The 21,792-nt window shown below is 46.3% G+C and overlaps 1 protein-coding gene across 4 annotated transcripts in view; it reads left to right on the forward strand.

Annotated features, from left to right (window-relative positions):
• The window catches only part of birc6 (baculoviral IAP repeat containing 6), a 97,034-nt gene that overhangs the window by 7,159 nt on the left and 68,083 nt on the right, over nucleotides 1-21,792 (forward strand). For 3 of the 4 annotated variants that reach the window (XM_060879969.1, XM_060879972.1, XM_060879970.1), the window contains exons 2-28: nucleotides 1,957-2,138; nucleotides 3,670-3,807; nucleotides 4,276-4,469; nucleotides 4,866-4,977; nucleotides 6,924-7,006; nucleotides 7,091-7,313; nucleotides 8,690-8,859; nucleotides 9,092-9,150; nucleotides 9,388-10,857; nucleotides 11,338-11,487; nucleotides 11,609-11,834; nucleotides 11,930-12,090; nucleotides 13,094-13,225; nucleotides 13,366-13,497; nucleotides 13,666-13,835; nucleotides 15,316-15,449; nucleotides 15,703-15,864; nucleotides 16,667-16,798; nucleotides 16,975-17,072; nucleotides 17,169-17,316; nucleotides 17,438-17,571; nucleotides 17,654-17,800; nucleotides 17,976-18,163; nucleotides 19,503-19,796; nucleotides 20,858-20,957; nucleotides 21,045-21,259; nucleotides 21,347-21,555. In XM_060879969.1, coding sequence (XP_060735952.1) covers nucleotides 1,957-2,138; nucleotides 3,670-3,807; nucleotides 4,276-4,469; nucleotides 4,866-4,977; nucleotides 6,924-7,006; nucleotides 7,091-7,313; nucleotides 8,690-8,859; nucleotides 9,092-9,150; nucleotides 9,388-10,857; nucleotides 11,338-11,487; nucleotides 11,609-11,834; nucleotides 11,930-12,090; nucleotides 13,094-13,225; nucleotides 13,366-13,497; nucleotides 13,666-13,835; nucleotides 15,316-15,449; nucleotides 15,703-15,864; nucleotides 16,667-16,798; nucleotides 16,975-17,072; nucleotides 17,169-17,316; nucleotides 17,438-17,571; nucleotides 17,654-17,800; nucleotides 17,976-18,163; nucleotides 19,503-19,796; nucleotides 20,858-20,957; nucleotides 21,045-21,259; nucleotides 21,347-21,555 — 5,563 coding nt within the window. The remainder of the gene's footprint in view (nucleotides 1-1,956; nucleotides 2,139-3,669; nucleotides 3,808-4,275; nucleotides 4,470-4,865; nucleotides 4,978-6,923; nucleotides 7,007-7,090; nucleotides 7,314-8,689; nucleotides 8,860-9,091; nucleotides 9,151-9,387; nucleotides 10,858-11,337; nucleotides 11,488-11,608; nucleotides 11,835-11,929; nucleotides 12,091-13,093; nucleotides 13,226-13,365; nucleotides 13,498-13,665; nucleotides 13,836-15,315; nucleotides 15,450-15,702; nucleotides 15,865-16,666; nucleotides 16,799-16,974; nucleotides 17,073-17,168; nucleotides 17,317-17,437; nucleotides 17,572-17,653; nucleotides 17,801-17,975; nucleotides 18,164-19,502; nucleotides 19,797-20,857; nucleotides 20,958-21,044; nucleotides 21,260-21,346; nucleotides 21,556-21,792) is intronic. The other variant, XM_060879971.1, reaches the window with a different exon arrangement.

Genomic DNA, 21,792 nt, shown 5'->3' on the forward strand with positions numbered 1-21,792 from the left:
TGTTCAGCTGTGTGTGTGTGTGTGTGTAGGTCATGTTGGCTTTGAAGGATCTGTGTTTTAGAAACTGTCCTGTTGAACTGTGAGGTCAGAAGGTTTGGAGATGCCTTATATGACCCTTATTTCCCAGTTTGAGCAGCAGAAACAGTTTCTTCTCTGATTTCATGGCTGATGTGTGATTCTTGGTGTGATGTAGATACACACCTGAGTGTCCAGAACAGTAACCTGTTAGAGAAGCTCTGCTTTTACAGAGATGTCACATGACACGATGGTGGTGATGATGATGAAGCTCCTGAGTTTCAGTAGTGACACCAGGCTTCTCATTAAAGACTGTGGGACAAGAGGAAGAGGAGGAGGGAGGAGAAGAAGAGGAGGAGGAGGAGGAGCTGCTGAATGTTGCTTTATTTTTGAGAGATTATTATTAAAATCTGTTGTGTATTATTTTTGTTTACAGTAGTAAACACACACACACTCACACACACTCACTCACACGCACTCACACACACGCACTCACTCACACGCACTCACACACACGCACTCACTCACACGCACTCACACACTCACACACAGACACGCACTCACACACACACACTCACACACACTCACACGCACTCACTCACACGCACTCACTCACACGCACTCACTCACACGCACTCACTCACACGCACTCACTCACACGCACTCACACACACTCACACACTCACTCACACACTCGCACACACACACACACACTCTCACACACACACAGACACGCACTCGCACACACACACTCTCAGACACACACTCGCGCACACACAGACACACACTCACACACAGACACACACACAGACTCACACACAGACGCACTCACGCACTCACACACTCACACGCACTCACTCACACGCACTCACACACTCTCTCACACACACACACAGACACGCACTCACACGCACTAGCACACAGACACACACACTCACACACAGACACGCACTCACACGCACTCACTCACACACACTCACACACACTCACACACACTCACACACACTCACACACAGACACTCACACACTCACTCACACACACTAGCACACAGACACACACACTCACACACACACTCACACACACACTCACACAGACTCACACACAGACTCACACACACAGACACACACACCCACACAGACACACACACCCACACACACACACACACACACACACACTAGCACACAGACACACACACTCACACACGCACTCACACACACACACTCACACACACACTCACACACACACTCACACACACACTCACACTCACACACACACACACACAGACTCACACACACAGACACACACACCCACACAGACACACACACCCACACACACACATACACACACACACACACACACACACACACAGGTGTTATGTGGGCCCTCGTGTTAATAACCCTTTAGCATTATTACAGATGGTCAGTTTTTATTAAAATCACTTAAATATTTTGCTGCTGCAACAACAAATGAGTTCTAAATGTAAAAGCTCATAATCCACCACTGAACTATGTCTGTTTTAATACCACTGCAGTGACACGTTGTTATGGCACTGGTTATTGATGTGGGAGAGTTACACATCACTCCTGATCCACCTTCCTTACACTACAGAGTATTGATCTAACGCTGCTTTCATTTGTAGGCAAAATAAATGTCTTGAAGTTTATCGTGTTGGTTCTGCTGAATCGTCTCCTGACACCTGTGTTGGGACTCGTCTCATGGGGTGACTTTAGTACACGGTGTCGTATCTACGCCGCACACTAGTGCTTTTTCTCTGTGATTCAGGAACAGGATTAACAGGAAACAGTGAAAGAACCTGCAGAAATAACCAAATACATGATTAATAAAAACATCTGGAGGCACCAAATGTTTATTTGATCCATTGCATGTTGCTGACTGTGTGTGTGTGTGTGTGTGTGTGTGTGTGCGCGCTCTCTCCACAGCGAAGCCCGGAGGCCGTGTGAGGTGTCAGTACTTCCCAGTGGTGGATAAGGTTCTGTTTGTGGATGATTACGCAGTGGGATGCAGGAAAGACCTGAACGGAATTCTGCTCCTCGACACGGCTCTGCAGGCTCCTGTGGACAAACCGGAGGACATGGTCCAGCTGGAGCTCCCGGTCACGGAGGTGAGTGAGCCATAAACTTCTGGGAAGTCTTGGGTATTAAAACACACACACACCTGTCAGTCATTCCAGACTTACATGCTGATTGGCTCATGAGTTGTGTTTTTGTGGAGACGTCTGATCATCTGGTGTGTTTGTGAGGCAGAACTTATTCTAGTGTGCTGAAACACAGAGCTCCTTAGTGTGTGAAGATCAGCAGGTCTGGACATGTAATATCAGAGTAAACCTCACAGGATGTCATGGTGCTGTAATATCATGTAGAAACCATAATATAGGTATCACACAGGATGAATGTGGAAACACTCGCGTTCTCATCTTATTAAAGCAATAAATTATTAAATCATGTGATAAATCATGTGATAAATCATGTGATAAATCATGTGATAAGGCAGATCACAGTCAGGAAAACACACACTGACTAAAACAGGACATGTGTTGGTGTGTGTCCCTGGTAGTGAAGTGTGTGTGTGTGTGTGTGTGTCCCTGGAAGTGAAGTGTGTGTGTGTGTGTGTCCCTGGAAGTGAAGTCTGTGTGTGTGTGTGTGTGTCCCTGGAAGTGAAGTGTGTGTGTGTGTGTCCCTGGAAGTGAAGTGTGTGTGTGTGTCCCTGGAAGTGAAGTGTGTGTGTGTGTCCCTGGAAGTGAAGTGTGTGTGTGTGTGTGTCCCTGGAAGTGAAGTGTGTAGTGATGTGGGTGTGTGTGTTTGTACTGATGTGGATCAGCAGGAGGTTACAGTCACATGACCGAGCCACAGTAATGCAGACAGACAGGTTGGGTATTGTTTGTATTCTATAGGGTTGATGTGAGGTATTCACCTCTGTCTGTCTCCCTCCCTGTCTCCCTCCCTGTCTCCCTCCCTGTCTCCCTCCCTGTCTCCCTCCCTGTCTCCCTCTCTGTCTCCCTCTCTGTCTCCCTGTCTGTCTCCCTGTCTGTCTCCCTCTCTGTCTCCCTCTCTGTCTCCCTCTCTGTCTCCCTGTCTGTCTCCCTCTCTGTCTCCCTCTCTGTCTCCCTCTCTGTCTCCCTGTCTGTCTCCCTGTCTGTCTCCCTCTCTGTCTCCCTCTCTGTCTCCCTCTCTGTCTCCCTCTCTGTCTCCCTGTCTGTCTCCCTGTCTGTCTCCCTGTCTGTCTCCCTCTCTGTCTCCCTGTCTGTCTCCCTGTCTGTCTCCCTGTCTGTCACATTATGTCTTCATTATATCTAAATCTCTTCACACGTCTCACAGCAAGGCTGAGATTGTAACGTCTTCATCGAATATGAGATGTTTTATATGGTGTGTAACTAAATATCATGAAGAACCATACAGTCAGCTCCAGGTCCAGAATTAAAAGCCCCCCTGTCTATAAAAGAGAGAGATCTAATCTCTAACTGAAGTGAATTTAATCTCTGATTCTGTTTGTTATAAATCATTTATTTACTTATCAATTTAAATCTGAACACTAACAAATAAAAAGAATCATGTGGGAATGTTTTAGTAGATTTAAAGCAGTATTGTAAACTAATTGTGTGTGTGTGTGTGTGTGTGTGTGTGTGTGTGTCCCAGGCTCAGCAGATGCTGTACGCGTGTCTGGAGAAGGTGGACATTTCGAACACAGAGGGTTATGATCTCTTCCTCACTCAGCTGAAAGAAGGCCTGAAAAATACCTCACACGAGACGGCAGCCAATCACAAAGTGGCCAAGGTCTGACACACGGCGCTCTACACACACAGACACACACACACACACACACACACACACACACACACACACACACACACACACACACACCCCTAGAGCTCTAGACACACACACATACCGGGCGCTATAGACACACACGGCGCTCAACACACACACACGCCCACCCGGGGCTCTAGACATACGCCCACCCGGGCGTATTCATGTTTTTTCAGCTCTGTTCTAATACTCTGTTCTGCTTTGGATACAGTTTTGGTTCCAGTGCAGCAGATCTACTTACACACACACACACACACCATTTTATGTGTCAGCAAATTCGAGTTTCCTTAAGTGCAGTTTTTCAGCTTTCTAAATCATCCACATTACACACAGACACTAAAGTTTGATATGTACACACCAGACTGCAGTGTACACACACACACACACTCACACTCTTCCTCTCTCTCTCTCTCTCTCTCTCTCTCTCTCTCTCAGTGGGCGACGGTGACGTTCCATCTGCCCCACCACGTGTTGAGGCTGGTTGCAAGTGCCATAGTAAATGAACTGAAGAAGCTGAACCAGAACATCGCTGCTCTGTCTGTTGCCTCCTCTGTCATGGACAGACTCTCCTACCTCTTACCCAGCGCCAGGCCGGAGCTCGGGGTCGGCCCGGGACGCTCAGTAGACAGGTTAGTAACTGTGCATGAACACTGAAAATGTGCAGGATGCTCAGTGGTATGGCTTCAGGTGGCCAATAGAGTTAAAGATAGGCCACACCCACTCCAAAGGTATTAAAACCAGCCTTCATGAGTGTGGGATGTGATGAGGATTTTATACAAGAACCCTGGATAAATCATTTTATCACAATTATTTATAAATCCATAAAGAAAATAAAAGTCCATGACACAGATTTGTTCCGGTTGTCATTTACATTATATCAGTAGTCCCGTAATCTCTTTACTCTCTAAGTTAATAAGACAGAAACTCCTGTGTAACACGAGGATAAGGTGTCAGAGCGAGTCAGAGCTGCTGTTAGACAGAAGTACTCAGTGTGAATGTTCACGTGGACGTGTGTTTGTGTTCAGGTCTTTAATGTACAGTGAGGCGAACAGGAGAGAGACGTTCACATCGTGGCCTCACGCTGGGTACAGGTGGGCTCAACCAGACCCCATGGCCCAGGCCGGCTTCTACCATCAGGTATGTCCTGCACTCATCGTCTCATTATCTCAGGAATGTGTAGATGTTAAAATAATACTAATAAAAAACGGTGAGGTTGCGTTTGTAATTCCGTCCAGCTCGGTCTTCCTGTGTGACTGGTTATGGAAGTGCAGGGAGCTGCTTTTGGTTTTGGTTTAGACGCCTGTGGGAATCCCCGGCCAAATAAACTCTGATTCTGAATGCCAAAGAGTCTGAATCGGGGCGGTTACCACGGAGACACCGGTACTCCTTCAGATCGTGTGTCCTGTTGTCATGCCGACGGAGCCCGGGGAGGGCGAGGAGAATGGCCAGCTCTGTTTTAACACATATAAAAGATATAAAGGGTGATTCCTCACTATGGGAGAGACGCTCCACTGTGTTTCATCTCAACCCCTAACAGCTCTCTGGACTTGTTCATGTTGGGTTACGTGTCTTAACATTCCTGTAAAGTCAGATTTTTAATGTTAACTTATTTTGATTCATTTCTGTGCTAACAAACTTATTAAATAATAATAAAAGCACATCACAATGAGAACGTGAGCTGCTCAGGGACACACACACACACACACACACACACACACACACACACACAGCAATGTTTATTTATTAAAGAATGACACCTTGTACTTTTCAATTATTTACACTACATCTAACATTTGTGTGTTCTTGCTCTCTTTAACACAGTAATTAACAGTTGTTCCCTCACCGTCTCACTCTCTCTCCCTCTCCCTCTCCCTCTCCCTCTCTCTCTCTCTCTCTCTCTCTCTCTCTCTGTCTCTCTCTGTCTCACTCTGTCTCACTCTGTCTCTCTCTCTCTCTCTCTCTCTCTCTCTCTCTCTTTCTCTCTCTCTCTCTAAGCTCATCATGTTACTGAGTGAGAAAACAGTGTAACAGCTTTACCGCAATGAGCCGTTACTATAGAAACAAAAATATAATAGAAGCAATGTGTTAAAGGTGGGGTCTCTGTTGTTTTAAAGCCAATGTTGACATATAAAATCACCAAAACAAACACGCCCCTAACCCAAATGGGTCCCACCCCTGTATCGATAGCTCCGCCCACACATACATACATACGTAACCCAGGCGACTAACGGAAAGAAATGTGTCTTTATCACAGCTGAAGTGAAGAACAATACGATTGTAGATAAACAAACAAGTAAAAATGACACACAAACATAATCATGTAAAGGACAAAGACATATATTAGTTCTGTGTAACAAAACAAAACCAACGTTACTCACCTATCGAGAAGGAAAAAAGCGCCTCGGCGTCTTAAGTAAAGTTGGTCACATATTCACAGATTGGAGTTTCCCGAGTCAATAACTCCTGAGCTAAACACTGTTACTACACAAAACACGGTTGTAGCTGCGTCTCTACATTACTACGATAGAAAAGAGGTGTTATTTGTGTAGTAACAGTGTTTAGCTCAGGAGTTATTGACTCAGGAAACTCCAATCTGTGAATATGTGACCAACTTCCTGCTCCTTCAGTTCTCTCCAGCGCTGGAAAGCTGATCCTATATTAACACGTCCTACTTCTTACCTTATCGTAAGCCTTTCTTCTCTTTCTTTCTTTGTTTTTATCCTCCATGTCAATGTTAAAACCGCTTTCTGTTAATGTCACACATGCGCACTGAACACTCTCTCCGCCCATATTGACAAGACACGCCCCTTTCTGCTCATTGGCTACACGTTTGTTTTGTTTTTGTTTAGTTTGTCGTCCCGACTCAGTTTTCTGAAGCATTTCTCAAACAACGGAGACCTCACCTTTAATATAAACTTTGGACCAATCAGAATGCAGAATTGTGCTGCTCTGTGCTGACGGAGGGCGACGTGCTGTTTATACTTTAAGGGATATTTATGTGCATGTGCACTTTTGTCTAAAACTACAGAAGACATTGAGAAGATGTAATGAAGCTTCTGTGTTTTTCCTCTTTTCCTGGACAGCCTGCGTCTACAGGAGACGACCGAGCCATGTGCTTCACCTGCAGTGTGTGTCTGGTCTGCTGGGAGCCGACTGATGAGCCATGGTGGGGTTTCATTCACACTCACACGCTAACATGTTAACTGGAGATAAAAGGCACATTATCATTCTAAATCCGGTGTGTTCTCAGGTCCGAGCATGAGCGCCACTCGCCCAACTGCCCCTTCGTCAAGGGAGAACACACACAAAACGTTCCTCTGTCCGTCACTCTGGCCACCAGCCCCGCCCAGTTCCCCAGCTCCGACTGCTCCGATAAGATCTCCTGCTACGGCTTTGGCAGCTGCCCGCACTTTCTCGCCACGGCCACCAAGAGAGGAAAGATCTGCGTGTGGGACGTGTCCAAGCTCATGAAGGTAGAACAGAGACGTCTCTTAGACCCAACACCACTGATGAAGTCACACCACACACCTGAGTTACGTTATTAAAGTCACAGTCCAGAGGAAAAGTCCAGCATGAGTCACATGAAACACCTTTATTCTGAATTATACGCCGTATTATTTACATTATATTCATGATATATTTAATACATTTGTTTTTGGTTTGGCTGTATGTAAGATTTGCTTTTAATCAAAACAGATTTTCAAATTTACAGATAAAAAAAATCAGTAATTATTAGTAAAAATGCAGGATTATTGTGTGTGTTATTTTAGTTTCTTGTAGGTTAATATATCTATATTTATCTATAATGTGTGTGTAGATATATATCTACAAAAAAACCCTGTGACTGAGGTGAAGAGACAGAAACCTCACTGCAGATTCTTATCAAAGTTAGAAACTAAATGCTGCTGTACACCAACATCTGACTGAAGTAAAACCTCACCTGGTTTCACTGTACGGAGGTCATGTGACCAGCTGTAATCATGACTAGTGTGACAGCACATTTCAGTAACTAATCAGTGGTACCAGAGAGCCGTGTTAGTGACGAGAACAATTAGAGCTCATTAATAATAATCCTATAGGATGAGTCATTAAAAAACTTCACTCTCAGAATGTTTAAATACTACTGTCACTCAGCTTATTGTGTGTGTTTGTGTGTGTGTGTGTGTGTGTGTACGTGTGTTTGTGTGCATGTCTGTGTTTGTGTGTGTGCGCGTGTCTGTGTGCGTTTGTGCGTGCGTCTGTTTGTGTGTGTGTGTGTGCGTGCGTGTGCGTGCGTGTTTGTGTGTGTGCGTGCGTGTGTGTTTGTGTGTGTCTGTCTGTATGTGTGTCTGTGTGTGTCTTTGTCTGTGTGTGTGTGTGCGTGCATTTGTGTGTGTGCGTGCATTTGTGTGTGTGCGTGCGTTTGTGTGTGTGCGTGCGTTTGTGTGTGTGCGTGTGTTTGTGTGCATATCTTTGTTTGTTTTGTGTGCGCGTGTCTGTGTGCGTTTGTGCGTGCGTCTGTTTGTGTGTGTGTGTGTGTGCGTGCGTGTGCGTGCGTGTTTGTGTGTGTGCGTGCGTGTGTGTTTGTGTGTGTCTGTCTGTGTGTATGTGTGTATGTGTGTCTGTGTCTGTGTGTGTGTGTGCGTGCATTTGTGTGTGTGCGTGCGTTTGTGTGTGTGCGTGCGTTTGTGTGTGTGCGTGCGTTTGTGTGTGTGCGTGCGTTTGTGTGTGTGTGTGCGTTTGTGTGTGTGCGTGCGTTTGTGTGTGTGCGTGCGTTTTTGTGTGTGCGTCTGTTTGTGTGTCTGTCTGTTTGTGTGTCTGTCTGTTTGTGTGTCTGTGTGTGTGTGTGTGTGTGTGTGTGTGTGTGTAGGTGCACTTAAAGTTTGAGGTGAACCCGTATGACCCGGCCATCCTCAGGCAGCTGATCCTGTCAGGAAGTGAACAACAGAGTGTGTCTGGTTGTGACTCCCGCAGACCCACACTGGCCTGGTTAGAGGACACGTCCAGCTGCTCAGACATCCCTAAACTGGAGGGGGACAGGTGACACAATTCTGTACACGTCTACACACCTTCTGCTCCTTTACTTTAAACAACAGTCACAATAAATGTAGAGCTGAAAAGAGTAAAGGGACATTTTGTGCATTCAGGCTGATTTACTGACTGGATTAAAGAGCAAACATTTGTAATCTGTCATTAATGAGCTCTGAGGAGTCGGGAAAGTGCACCGGAGACGTTACACTCAACATTAAACCTCCTTTTTTTATTAACACAGTGATGATCAGCTGGAGGACTCAGACAGTGAAGACCAGTCGAGATCCGAGTCTGTCACAGGTACAGAACAGTCACTAACCTTTTATATCATTTTTATTTGTTCTGTTCTTTTAATTCATCTTCCTGATGTTGATCTCTTATTATTATGGTTTATTTTTCTCATTTATGTCATTTTAAGGAGTTTATGGAGATAAATTAATTTCATCTTCAAGATGTTTTTATAGTTAAATAAAAAAAATATCTGGAAAATAAATAATTTATATATTGTGTGTGTGTGTTTTTTTTTTCCCCCCCCAGGGCCACTGGGTCCGAAGGAGAACATGGAGGTGAGTGTGGGTGTGACGGCTCTGAGTGTCCTTCAGCAACCTGAGAAGCTCCAGTGGGAGGTTGTAGCCAGCGTCCTGGAGGACACCGTTAAAGATCTGGAGGAACTGGGAGCAAACCCTCCTCATGCTCTCGGTCCAACAAAAGTGGACAAACCCGTGAAGGACAAACCCACGGAGCAGCACAACATTCCCTTTCCCTGCTTGCTGGCCGGAGGTTTACTGAGCTACCGTTCAGCGGCCAGTTCTCCCATCATGGCCCCGTCTCAATCCCATCGCCCCATTGAAAACCCCCTAAGGACTCCCACTCCGGCCCCTGAGGGCCTTTCGCCCGATCAAGGGCCAATGGAGATCGAAACTTGCACCTTCCCCTCTGATCTGGGTTCTCCGGGTACACTGGTGCGCCGGACGCTCCCGGTTCTCCTCCTCTACAGCATCAAGGAGGCGGACGAGAAGTCTCCCGGAAAGGTTTTCTCCCAAATGAACAATCTGATGGGGAAAGGGCTTCATGAGGAAGGCTTCACTGTTCCTCAGATCATTGAGATGGAGTTCGATACGCATGAGCAGCTTCTGCTCCAGGACCCACCCGTCACCTACATCCAACAGTTCGCAGACGCGGCGGTCACGTTAGACAGCGACAAGTGGAACATGCCGAGACCTGGTACATTAGTGCAGTGTCTCCGCCTCCCTAAATCCCTAGAGGACGAGAACCTTTACGTGGACTCCATCACTCCCTGTAGCGACGGAGCTCACTTGCTTGTCGTCCTGCAGCCCTTCTCTGTTGAATCGCTCAATGCTATTAACCAAGTGGAGGCGCTGAACACGTTAAATCGTCTGCATTCGGCTCTGTGTAGAAGTCGGAAAGGCCAGACGATGGCTAACGGACATCAGGGACACGCCAGCACTTCACAGAGCCAAACGCCGCTCATCCTGCCTCCATTAGAGCAGCTGGAGCAGCCACACTCCTCCAGGCCACTCGGGGGTAGTGGAGGAGGAGGAGGAGGAGGATATTTGGCGCTGTATAAGCTGAACTACTCCACTCGCATCGTCACACTCGAGGAGGAACCCGTGAAGGTACAGCAGATCCGAGATCCGAGAGACTCGATCACGTCGCTGCTCCTGCTCCCGCCAGACGTGCTGGACGCCAGGGAGGACGACGCAGAAGACACGTCTAAGGAGTCCACTCCCATGGGTGTGAAAAACGGTGCTGGGTTGGGATTTCCTGCTCCGGCGGGATCGGGGAAGGAAAAGAGGTCTGACGTGACCGGACTAGGCCATTTGGTGGTCACTACACAAGCGGGATACGTGATGATCCTGGACCTGTCCACTCTGGAGGTGCTGGCCAAAGTGGAACCGTCTAAGAAAGAAGGGGTGGAAGAGGTAGATCCCTTTGTCTCCATCACTTACTGCTCTGGCACGGATCGCCTGTGTGCCTGCACTAGAGGTAATCATTATTATTGGTTGGGGACAGAAGTGTTCATTACATCTTTACATTTCAGCTCCAACAAACTATAATAAGATGATTAATTACTCAGACATTTTGGGAGGAACGTGAGAGTTACTGCATCATAAGAATGTTACTGCATCATAAGAGCCATTCACATTTTAATATGCAAATGAGGGCCGTACAGAAAAGGGGCGTGTTGTTTGGGTTTGGGGGTGTTGTGGGGTATCTGGGTTACTCTGAAGAGGGTATTTATTATGTGTAGTCTTTCTCTCCTGCTCTCACACACACACACACACACACACACACACACAATAAACATGCTGATTACATAGTAATGTATCTAACAAATGTGTGTGTGTCCGTCTTAAAGTTTTAATGTATTCATATTTATGTAAAAACTTTCTCGTGAACATTTTGTGTGTATAGTGCCAGTACAGCACGTCTAACGTTTAAAACAAAACGTTTCTCCTCTGTAAGGTGGAGAGCTTCATTTCCTTCAAATTGGAGGTGTGTGTGACGATATTGATGACGCCGACATTTTTGTCGACGGCCCCGTTGCTAAAGGGGTCGAACAGCTACTGGAGGGAGCGAAACCCTCATCTAATCCATCGAGTCCTGGTATAACAGGTACAGTAGTGTTACACACACACACACACACACACACACACACACACACACACACACCATCACCTGGGGACAGGAACAAGCCATCAGGATACAGCAGTGTCATTTGTGTGTGTGTGTTTAGGAGTTGACCTCCTGGTGGAGCAGCCCCTGAGCGTTGAGACGTTGTCCTCGCTGGTGGAGTTGACACGCTTTGAAACGTTAACGCCGCGCTTCTCGGCCACGGTGCCGCCTTGCTGGGTGGAGGTGCAGCAGGAGCAGCAGCAGAGACGCCACCCTCAACACCTCCACCAACAACACCATGGGGACGCCGCACAGCACACACGCACCTGGAAACTGCAGAGTGACAGGTATACACACACACACACACACACACATTTATACATAATTAGCATTATTAGCCTGAAAGATTCCCCTCATTAAGCCTGTTTTGCTCCGATTTCAGCACCAGCTGGGACGAGCACGTGTTCGAGCTGGTCCTGCCCAAAGCCTGCATGGTTGGACACGTGGACTTCAAGTTTGTACTGAACGCCAGTATCACCAACATTCCTCAGATTCAGGTCACGCTGCTGAAGAATAAAGCGCCTGGCCTGGGAAAGGGCAGCGGTGAGGACGAGACTGTGTCTGTGGTGTAGCCCAGAACATTATAGTTAATGACATTACTCTTAACTGTAGGATGTTCTCACACGATCCTCAGATTATTATTCATTAACCATCAATATTTTCTCACATTCTTGGTGCTTCAGTCTCCCTGCAGCATCAGTTTTGTATATTATACAGTGGTGTGAAAAAGTCTTGGCCCCCTTCCTGATTTATTGTTTGTCACACTTTAATGTTTCAGATCATGAAACAAATGTAAATATTAGTCAAAGATAACACAATAAACACAACATGCAGTGTTTACGTGAAGGTTTTTATTATTAAGGGAAAACTAAATCTAAACCCACATGGTCCTGTGTGAAAAAGTATTTGCCCCCTAAACCTAATAACTGGTTGGTCAAATCTTAGCAGCAAGAACTGCAATCGAGTGTTAGTGATAACTTACAGTGAGTCTGTTACAGCTGAGGCTGTAGGCGAATGTTGGTCCAGTCTTTACAGAATTGTAATTCGGCCACATTGGAGGGGTTTCGAGCAGGAAACACCTTTTTAAGGTCCTGCTACAGCGTCTCAATAGGATTCAGGTCAGGACTTTGACTCGGCCGCTCCATGGTCTTCATTTTGTTTTTCTTCTGCCATTCAGAGGTGGACTTGCTGGTGTGTTTTGGATCATTGTCCTGCTGCAGTTTAGGGGGCAAATACTTTTTCACACAGGGCCACACTGTGGGTTTGGGTTTAGTTTTCTCTTAATAATAAAAACCTTCATGTAAAAACTGCATGTTGTGTTTATTTGTGTTATCATTGACTAATATTTACATTTGTTTGATGATCTGAAACATTAAAGTGCGACAAATATGCAAATAAACAATCAGGAAGGGCGCCAAGACTTTTTCACACCACTGTATATATGATGTATAACTTTTACAATTTATAAATTCAGACAATAGAAACAGATTGAACTCATTATAGACTTTAGACTTCTGATCTTTAATGATCTGTGTTTTTCTCTCAGAGTCAGCAGTAGATCGTCAGATCGTCTTCCCTCTGTCTCACTCGCTGCAGACCAACGGAGAGAGGAACGGTCAGCCTCTACTGCACGACTTCACAGATGACATCCAGTTCATGGACATCGAGGAGACTGGGGGTACAGCGTACACACACACACACACACACACACACACACACGCACACTCAGCTCCATCACTGCTCTAGTTAAAGGAACACCTTTGCCTTGTGCTCTCCTGGCTTACTTGTGTGTGTGTGTGTTCTCCTCTTGTGCTGTAGGATCCAGACTGTGTCCATTCCTGGAGGACCATAAAGAGGACATCCTGTGTGGCCCTGTGTGGTTAGCCAGCGGTCTCGACCTCTCAGGTCACGCAGGGATGCTGAGCCTCACCAGCCCCAAACTTGTTAAAGGTCCAGCTTTAAAATACTCACTTGTGTCTCACTGGGTTTCATTCGCTGGTCTCTTAACTGGTGTCTCAGTGTGTCGTCTTCATGTTTATCTTCTCATCATGAGACTTTTCTGTAATTGGTGTCTCGTTCACTCTCATCATGTCTCCTGGTGTCTCACTGTGTGTGTAGGCATGGCAGGAGGAAAGTACAGGTCGTTCCTCGTCCATATAAAGGCAGTGTGTGAGAAGGGACCAGAGGAAAGTCCACGCCGGTTTGTGCGCATGACTCCCACTAAACCACAGTGCAGCAACAAAACACACTCGCTGTCGTCCTTACTCCAGAAAGCACAGGCGTCCAAGGTACACACATGTACACACACATACACACACACACAAGGTACACACAAGGTACACACATATATACACACACACACACACACACACACAAGGTACACACACACACACACACAAACACACACACACACACACACACACACAAGGTACACACACACACACACACACACAAACACACACACACAAGGTACACACACACACAAGGTACACAAACACAAAACACACTCGCTGGTCCAAGGTACACACATATATATACACACACACAAGGTACACACACATACACACACACACACACAAGGTACACACACACAAGACACACACACACACACACAAGGTACACACACACACAAGACACACACACACACACACAAGGTACACACATATATATACACACACACACAAGGTACACAAACACAAAACACACTCGCTGTCGTCCTTACTCCAGAAAGCACAGGCGTCCAAGGTACACACATATATACACACACACACACACACACACACACAAGGTACACACACACAAGGTACACACACACAAGATACACACACACAAGGTACACACACACAAGGTACACACACACAAGGTACACAAACACAAAACACACTCGCTGTCGTCCTTACTCCAGAAAGCACAGGCGTCCAAGGTACACACATATATACACACACACACACACACAAGGTACACACAAGGTACACACACACACAAGGTACACACACATACACACACACACACACACGGTACACACATATACACACACACGGTACACACAAGGTACACAAACACAAGGTACACACACACACAAGGTACACACACACACACACAAGGTACACACATATACACACACACAAGGTACACACACACAAGGTGTACACACATATATACACACACCACAAGTTACACACACACAAGGTACACACAAGGTACACACATATATACACACACACACAAGGTACACACACACACAAGGTACACACACACATGGTATACATACAAACACACAAGGTACACACACACATGCGTACACACGCATACACACACACATATACACACACACACACACACACACACACACACACGGTGTACACACACACAGTATACACACACATACACACACACACAAGGTATGCGCACACACACACACAAGGTACACACACAAGGTACACACATACACACACTAATTACACACAATTATATAGTAGAATATTATTGAACATTTATGGCACGTGGCGGACGTCCTAATCCACAGCTACGTACAACAGTGCTTTAAAGTTTCTGTCACTGAAACTTTAACACTGGTTCACTAGGACACAGATTTAGGACCATCAACCCTTCTGTTGGGAGGAAATATAGACCTGACCCCAACCTCCTGAGTGGGGATATGTCAAGAATAGTATTCCACTGTGCTGTAATGTATATGTGGTGGAGATGAAGGCTTCACACACACACACACACACACCACAAATATTTGTAACATAAACATGTTTTCAGGAGAAGGCCTCCACGTCCAAATCGGATCCTCAGGTGGCTTCGAAAAAGCCTGATAACCTGCGGGGCTGCGACCTGCTGCTGGAGGTGTCCGTCACAATCAGGAGGTTTAAGAAGACCTCCATACCCAAAGAAAGGTCAGTTATCTGTGGTTCAGCTTCAAACTCTAAAGGTGCAGCCACAAACTTTTATTCACTTTACACCTTCAGAAATTATAAAGGGAAATAAACTGGCATGTTTCTGTGTGTGTGTGTTTGTGTGTGTGTTTGTGTGTGTGTGTGTTTGTGTGTGTTTCTGTGTGTGTGTTTCTGTGTGTATATGTGTGTTTCTATGTGTTTCTCTCTGTATGTGTGTGTGTGTGTGTTTCTGTGTGTTTGTGTGTGTGTATAGAGTGCAGCGGTGTGCGATGCTGCAGTTCCCTGAGCTACAGGAGAGGTTACTGTCAGCACTGTGTGAGCGCAGTGAGGAGAACACTCCCTCTGAACACGGCCAGAGCCTCATCCTGGATGTCCTGTGCTGGCTGGCTGGAGTTTACACTAACGGACCCTGCAGGTCATTTTACTCCTTAAACTCCCTCACACTCGGGTGTTAATGTTGTAAACTCTGTGTGCCATAACCCAGTGTAAAGTATCTCACAGCATCAACACTGTGGAGATGTTTACTCTAATATGTATCAGGAAGTTTTCAGCAGTGTGTGTAAATGTAAATGCAGCTCATTTGCATATATCCAACACCCACAAGTCTGTAAAAGGAAACGTACAGTAGAGTAAAATACAGGCGGCTCGGAGCACGAAAAACAGACGTAGACCTCGGTTTGATTCACTGATGGCAATAATAATAATAATAATAAAAATAATAATAATAAAAATAATAATAATAATAATAATAATAATAATAATAAAAATGAGGATGTGTTTCTGATGGAGACTCTAAAGCTCTTCAGGTTTCACCTGCACAGTGTGTTCCAGTGAGAACATGTAGTAATCCATAATGTCCATCAGGTCCACCTTTACATTCACTAGTAAATTTACACCAGGAGGTTACAAAGGTTTTCTTCTTCACATCAGGAACAGATTTCTGAATAAACTCTCAGACTCAGTGATCTGTTCATCTCCAGCTCTGTGAATCAGGATCAGTGTCGTCCTCTGTGCTGTAAATGTAACGTAAGATACGTCTGTAAGATGTTAATAACTTAATTGCAGATTGAATTATTGACACTAAAGCTGTATTTCTGATACAAGTCATGAGATAAAAGTAAACTGTTGGATTTCAGCTCTGTTTCTCATGTCTGTGTGTGTGTGTGTGTGTGTTTTTATTTGTTAGAGTCTCTATAACATGTGTATTGTTTTTGCAGCCTTAAAGAAGGGAAGGAGGGGCTTCAGGCCAAAACCAGGAAACGCCTGGTCGATATCATCCGTGTGTGTTTTTTCCAAGCAGGACGCAGCATCGCTCACAAATGCGCTCGCTTTCTAGCACTTTGTATAAGGTCAGTTCTGTCCTCCAGCATCTTCATTCCCCAACCAGTCTGGTTTAGTATCTGACACAGTCACAGTGTTGATGTGAATAAACACTGCACAAGGTTTAGGATGGAGCTCGGTGATGAGTTCAGTGATGTGTGTGATGGTGGTGTGATTGTGGTGGATGAATGTTGTGTTTCTGCAGTAACGGGAAAGGAGAAGTGAATCAGCAGGGCTTTAGTCAGGCGCTGCTGAAGGCCCTGCTGGAGAACATGCCTTATTTACCTGCTGCAGCTACGGGAGGTAACGACCTTTATTTAATTAGTCTACTTTATCACTTATACTAAAGACACCTTCCATAAATGTAAAGTGTGTGTGTGTGTGTGTGTGTGTGTGTAGGTTCTGTGTACTGGTACTTTGTGTTGTTAAACTATGTGAAAGATGAAGATTTGGCGAGCTGCAGTACGGCCTGTGCGTCTCTCCTAACGACGTCATCACGGCAGCTTCAGGAGCGTCTCACTCCACTGGAGGCTCTGTTACAGACCAGGTCAGAGAACTCCTATCACACACACACACACACACACACACACTCTGCATTCACGATGACAGCTAAAGAGTCTCACACGACACATAACACAATGTGTGTGTGTGTGCGCTTACTCACACAGGTACGGCCTGTACGGATCCCCGTTCGACCCGGTTCTCTTTGATCTGGAGGTGAGCGGATCTTCCTGTAAGAACTCCTACAGCAGCAGCATCGGTGTTCAGTCAGATGAGATCGACCTGTCTGACATTCTCTCAGGTACACACACACACACACACACACACACACATCCAGTTAGATCTGTTGAATAGTAGAGTTCATGTCGTGTGTGTGTGTGTAGGAAACGGTAAAGTGAGCAGTTGCGGTGCTGCTGAAGGAAGCTTCACGTCTCTCACTGGCCTGCTGGAGGTAGAACCTTTGCACTTTACTTGTGTGTCCACCAGTGACGGAACCCGAGTGGAGAGGGACAATGCAAGTATGTTTACCGGTACAGAGCTCTCCTTTATTCCTCACGCATCTGTCTGTCTGTCTGTCTGTCTGTAAATAATAAGCCTTTGAATAGCAGGTGATGGTGGTGTGTAAGCTGTCTAGGTTATAGATGTGTAATAACATACAGAACATTGGGTCCCAGTTTTAACAGTTTGATCTTTACCGTTTTGCAGTGAGCACGTTTGGTGTGACCCCCAGTGTGGCAGGGTTATCAGGGAGCACTGTGGGAGAAGCGTCTACAGCTCTGAGCTCGGCTGCGCAGGTGGCGCTGCAGTCGCTGTCCCACGCCATGGTGTCTGCAGAACAACAGCTACAGGTCCTGCAGGAGAAACAACAACAACTACTTAAACTGCAGCAACAGGTCACTCAGTCTGTCTCTTATATACACACACACACACACACACACACACACACACACACACCTCAAACTGCAGCGACAGGTCACTCAGTCTGTCTCTTACACTCACACTCACACACACACACACACACACACACACACACACACCTCAAACTGCAGCGACTGGTCACTCAGTCTGTCTCTTATACACACACACACCTCAAACTGCAGCGACTGGTCACTCAGTCTGTCTCTTACACTCACACTCACACACACACACACACACACACACACACACACACACACCTCAAACTGCAGCGACTGGTCACTCAGTCTGTCTCTTATACACACACATACACACACACACACACACACACACACACACACACACACACACACACACACACACCTCCAACTGCAGCGACAGGTCACTCAGTCTGTCTCTTACACACACACACACACACACACACACACACACACACACACCTCAAACTGCAGCGACAGGTCACTCAGTCTGTCTCTTACACACACACACACACACCCCCCCTCAAACTGCAGCGACAGGTCACTCAGTCTGTCTCTTACACACACACACACACACACACCCCCTCAAACTGCAGCGACAGGTCACTCAGTCTGTCTCTTACACACACACACACACACACACCCCCCCTCAAACTGCAGCGACAGGTCACTCAGTCTGTCTCTTACACACACACACACACACACACACACACACACACCTCAAACTGCAGCGACAGGTCACTCAGTCTGTCTCTTACACACACACACACACACCCCCCCTCAAACTGCAGCGACAGGTCACTCAGTCTGTCTCTTACACACACACACACCTCCAACTGCAGCGACAGGTCACTCAGTCTGTCTCTTACGCACACACACACACACACACACACACACACACACTTTATTTCAGCATAAAGATGCTTCAGGAAAAGCTTGTTCTTTTTTCTTTCTATGTTTCTGAACATCGTACCGTTAAAATCAGAGAGCAATAAAGTCTAGATAAGGTTTAAAACAGTCAGAGAAAAGACACCAGGGTTACGAGAGATGTTAATGAAGTACAAGTAAATACTACTGAGATGTTCTGGTCACATGACCTACTGATTGACATGTGGCCACGCCCCCTACAACAAGCACTGTTAAATGTGCTGAGTTAAGTGTGATGAGTATTGTAGTTCTGTAGAAATCTGAGTTTGTGTAATTAAGGAGTGTATGTGTGTGTGTGTATGTGTGTATGTGTGTATGTGTGTGTGTATGTGTGTGTGTGTGTGTGTGTGTGTGTGTGTATGTGTGTGTGTGTGTGTGTGTGTGTCATCGTGTCTGTTTTTTGGGGAAGCAGAAAGCGAAACTGGAGGCGAAGCTTCACCAGACGTCATCAGTGGCAGTGCAGCCACACGGCTCCATAGTGTCAAACTCATCTGGTGCTCCTGGCTTCTTCATCCATCCCAGTGATGTGATCCCACCCACTCCTAAAACCACACCCCTTTTCATGACTCCACCTCTGACCCCACCCAACGAGGCAGTGAGCGCTGCTATCGGGGCCGAACTCGCGCAGCTATTTCCTAACAACATCATAGACCCAGCTGTCCCGACTGCACACACACACAGCAAGAACACACACAAGACCAAACCGGTAAGTGTGCACACACACACCCACCCACACACACACACACACACAGCAAGAACACACACAAGACCAAACTGGTAAGTGCACACACACCCACACATGCGCGCACACACACATACACACACAGCAAGAACACACACAAGACCAAACCGGTAAGTGTGCACACACACACCCACCCACACACACACACACACACAGCAAGAACACACAAGACCAAACTGGTAAGTGCACACACACCCACACATGCGCGCACACACACATACACACACAGCAAGAACACACACAAGACCAAACCGGTAAGTGCACACACACATACATGCTCACACACATACATGCTCACACACATACATGCTCACACACATACATGCGCACACACACATGCACACACACACATACATGCTCACACACATACATGCTCACACACATACATGCACACACACACACATGCACAGACACATACATGCTCACACACATACATGCTCACACACATACATGCTCACACACATACATGCTCACACACATACATGCTCACACACATACATGCTCACACACATACATGCTCACACACATACATGCTCACACACATACATGCGCACACACATACATGCGCACACACACATGCACACACACATGCACACACACACATACATGCTCGCACACACACATACATGCACACACACACATGCGCACACACACATGCACACACATACATGCGCGCGCACACACACGTGCACAGATGGACACACGCACACACACACATGCACACACACTCAGACACGCACACACAAAACTACAGTTAGTGTATGTTCATAAAACCAAACCAATGAACAAATACACCTTTTATATACATGTCTACACATTTAAACACACATTTACACACGGCTTATAATTAATGATGTTTTACTTCACACTGGCCACACACTCTTTTTAAAGTCTTGCTGCTTTTATGAAAGTTATAGGACCAGTTTTCTGTAATTGTAGCTGTAATTATAGCACATGACCTTTTTGTGATGTCTTTACATTGTGTTGTGTAGGGATGTGTGTTGAATTGTTGTTTGTTGTGTCAGAACCCAATGGGCAGTGGTCTTGCCTTGGCCATTTCTCAGGCCTCACACTTTCTCCAGCCTCCACCGCACCAGTCCATCATTATCGAGCGCATGCACTCAGGTCAGTACTTTATACTTATGCTCACTGAGTCTGAATAACAGCGGTCAGGGGATAGCACATAAAATGTGTGTGTGTGTGTGTACACAGGAGCGAGGCGGTTCGTGACGCTGGATTTTGGACGTCCTGTGTTGCTGACAGATGCTCTGATCCCCACGTGTGCTGACTTGGCATCTCTGTCCATCGACATCTGGACTCTGGGTGAAGAGGTGGATGGACGTAGGCTGGTGGTGGCCACGGACATTAGCACACACTCACTCATCCTCCATGACCTGCTGCCTCCACCTGTCTGCAGGTTCATGAAGGTAAACGCATACACCACCAGCGCAGTGGGCGTGGAGCCGACACCAGGCCGTCGTCCAGATCTAACGTCTTTCTTCTGCCCCCCTCAGATCACAGTAATTGGGCGTTATGGGAGCACCAATGCACGAGCCAAAATCCCCCTGGGGTTCTACTACGGCCACACGTACATCCTGCCATGGGAGAGCGAGCTCAAGTTGATGAACGACCCACTGAAGGCCGAGAGCGACTCCTTTAGCCAACCAGAGCTGGAGCAACACCTCACCATGATGGTGGCCCTGCAGGAGGACATCCAGTGCAGGTCAGGACCAGAGCACACCAGGCAGAGTTAGTGTAGCATCATGAATCTGAACCAAAGTTAGACTAGAATCTGAGTTGAAGAGTTTCAGTGTGATCATAATTTAGTAATAAAGCAGGAGTCAGAACTGAAATAAATAGAAGTAAAAACTGGATTTAGTTTGCATCAGGAGTCAGATTTGGACTCTAGGTTCTGAATGAGACTCATTGATTCTGGCTCTGAATCATATTCTGAATCATT

Source organism: Tachysurus vachellii, chromosome 10 (genome assembly GCF_030014155.1).
Source record: "Tachysurus vachellii isolate PV-2020 chromosome 10, HZAU_Pvac_v1, whole genome shotgun sequence".
Taxonomy (NCBI): Eukaryota; Metazoa; Chordata; class Actinopteri; order Siluriformes; family Bagridae; genus Tachysurus; species Tachysurus vachellii.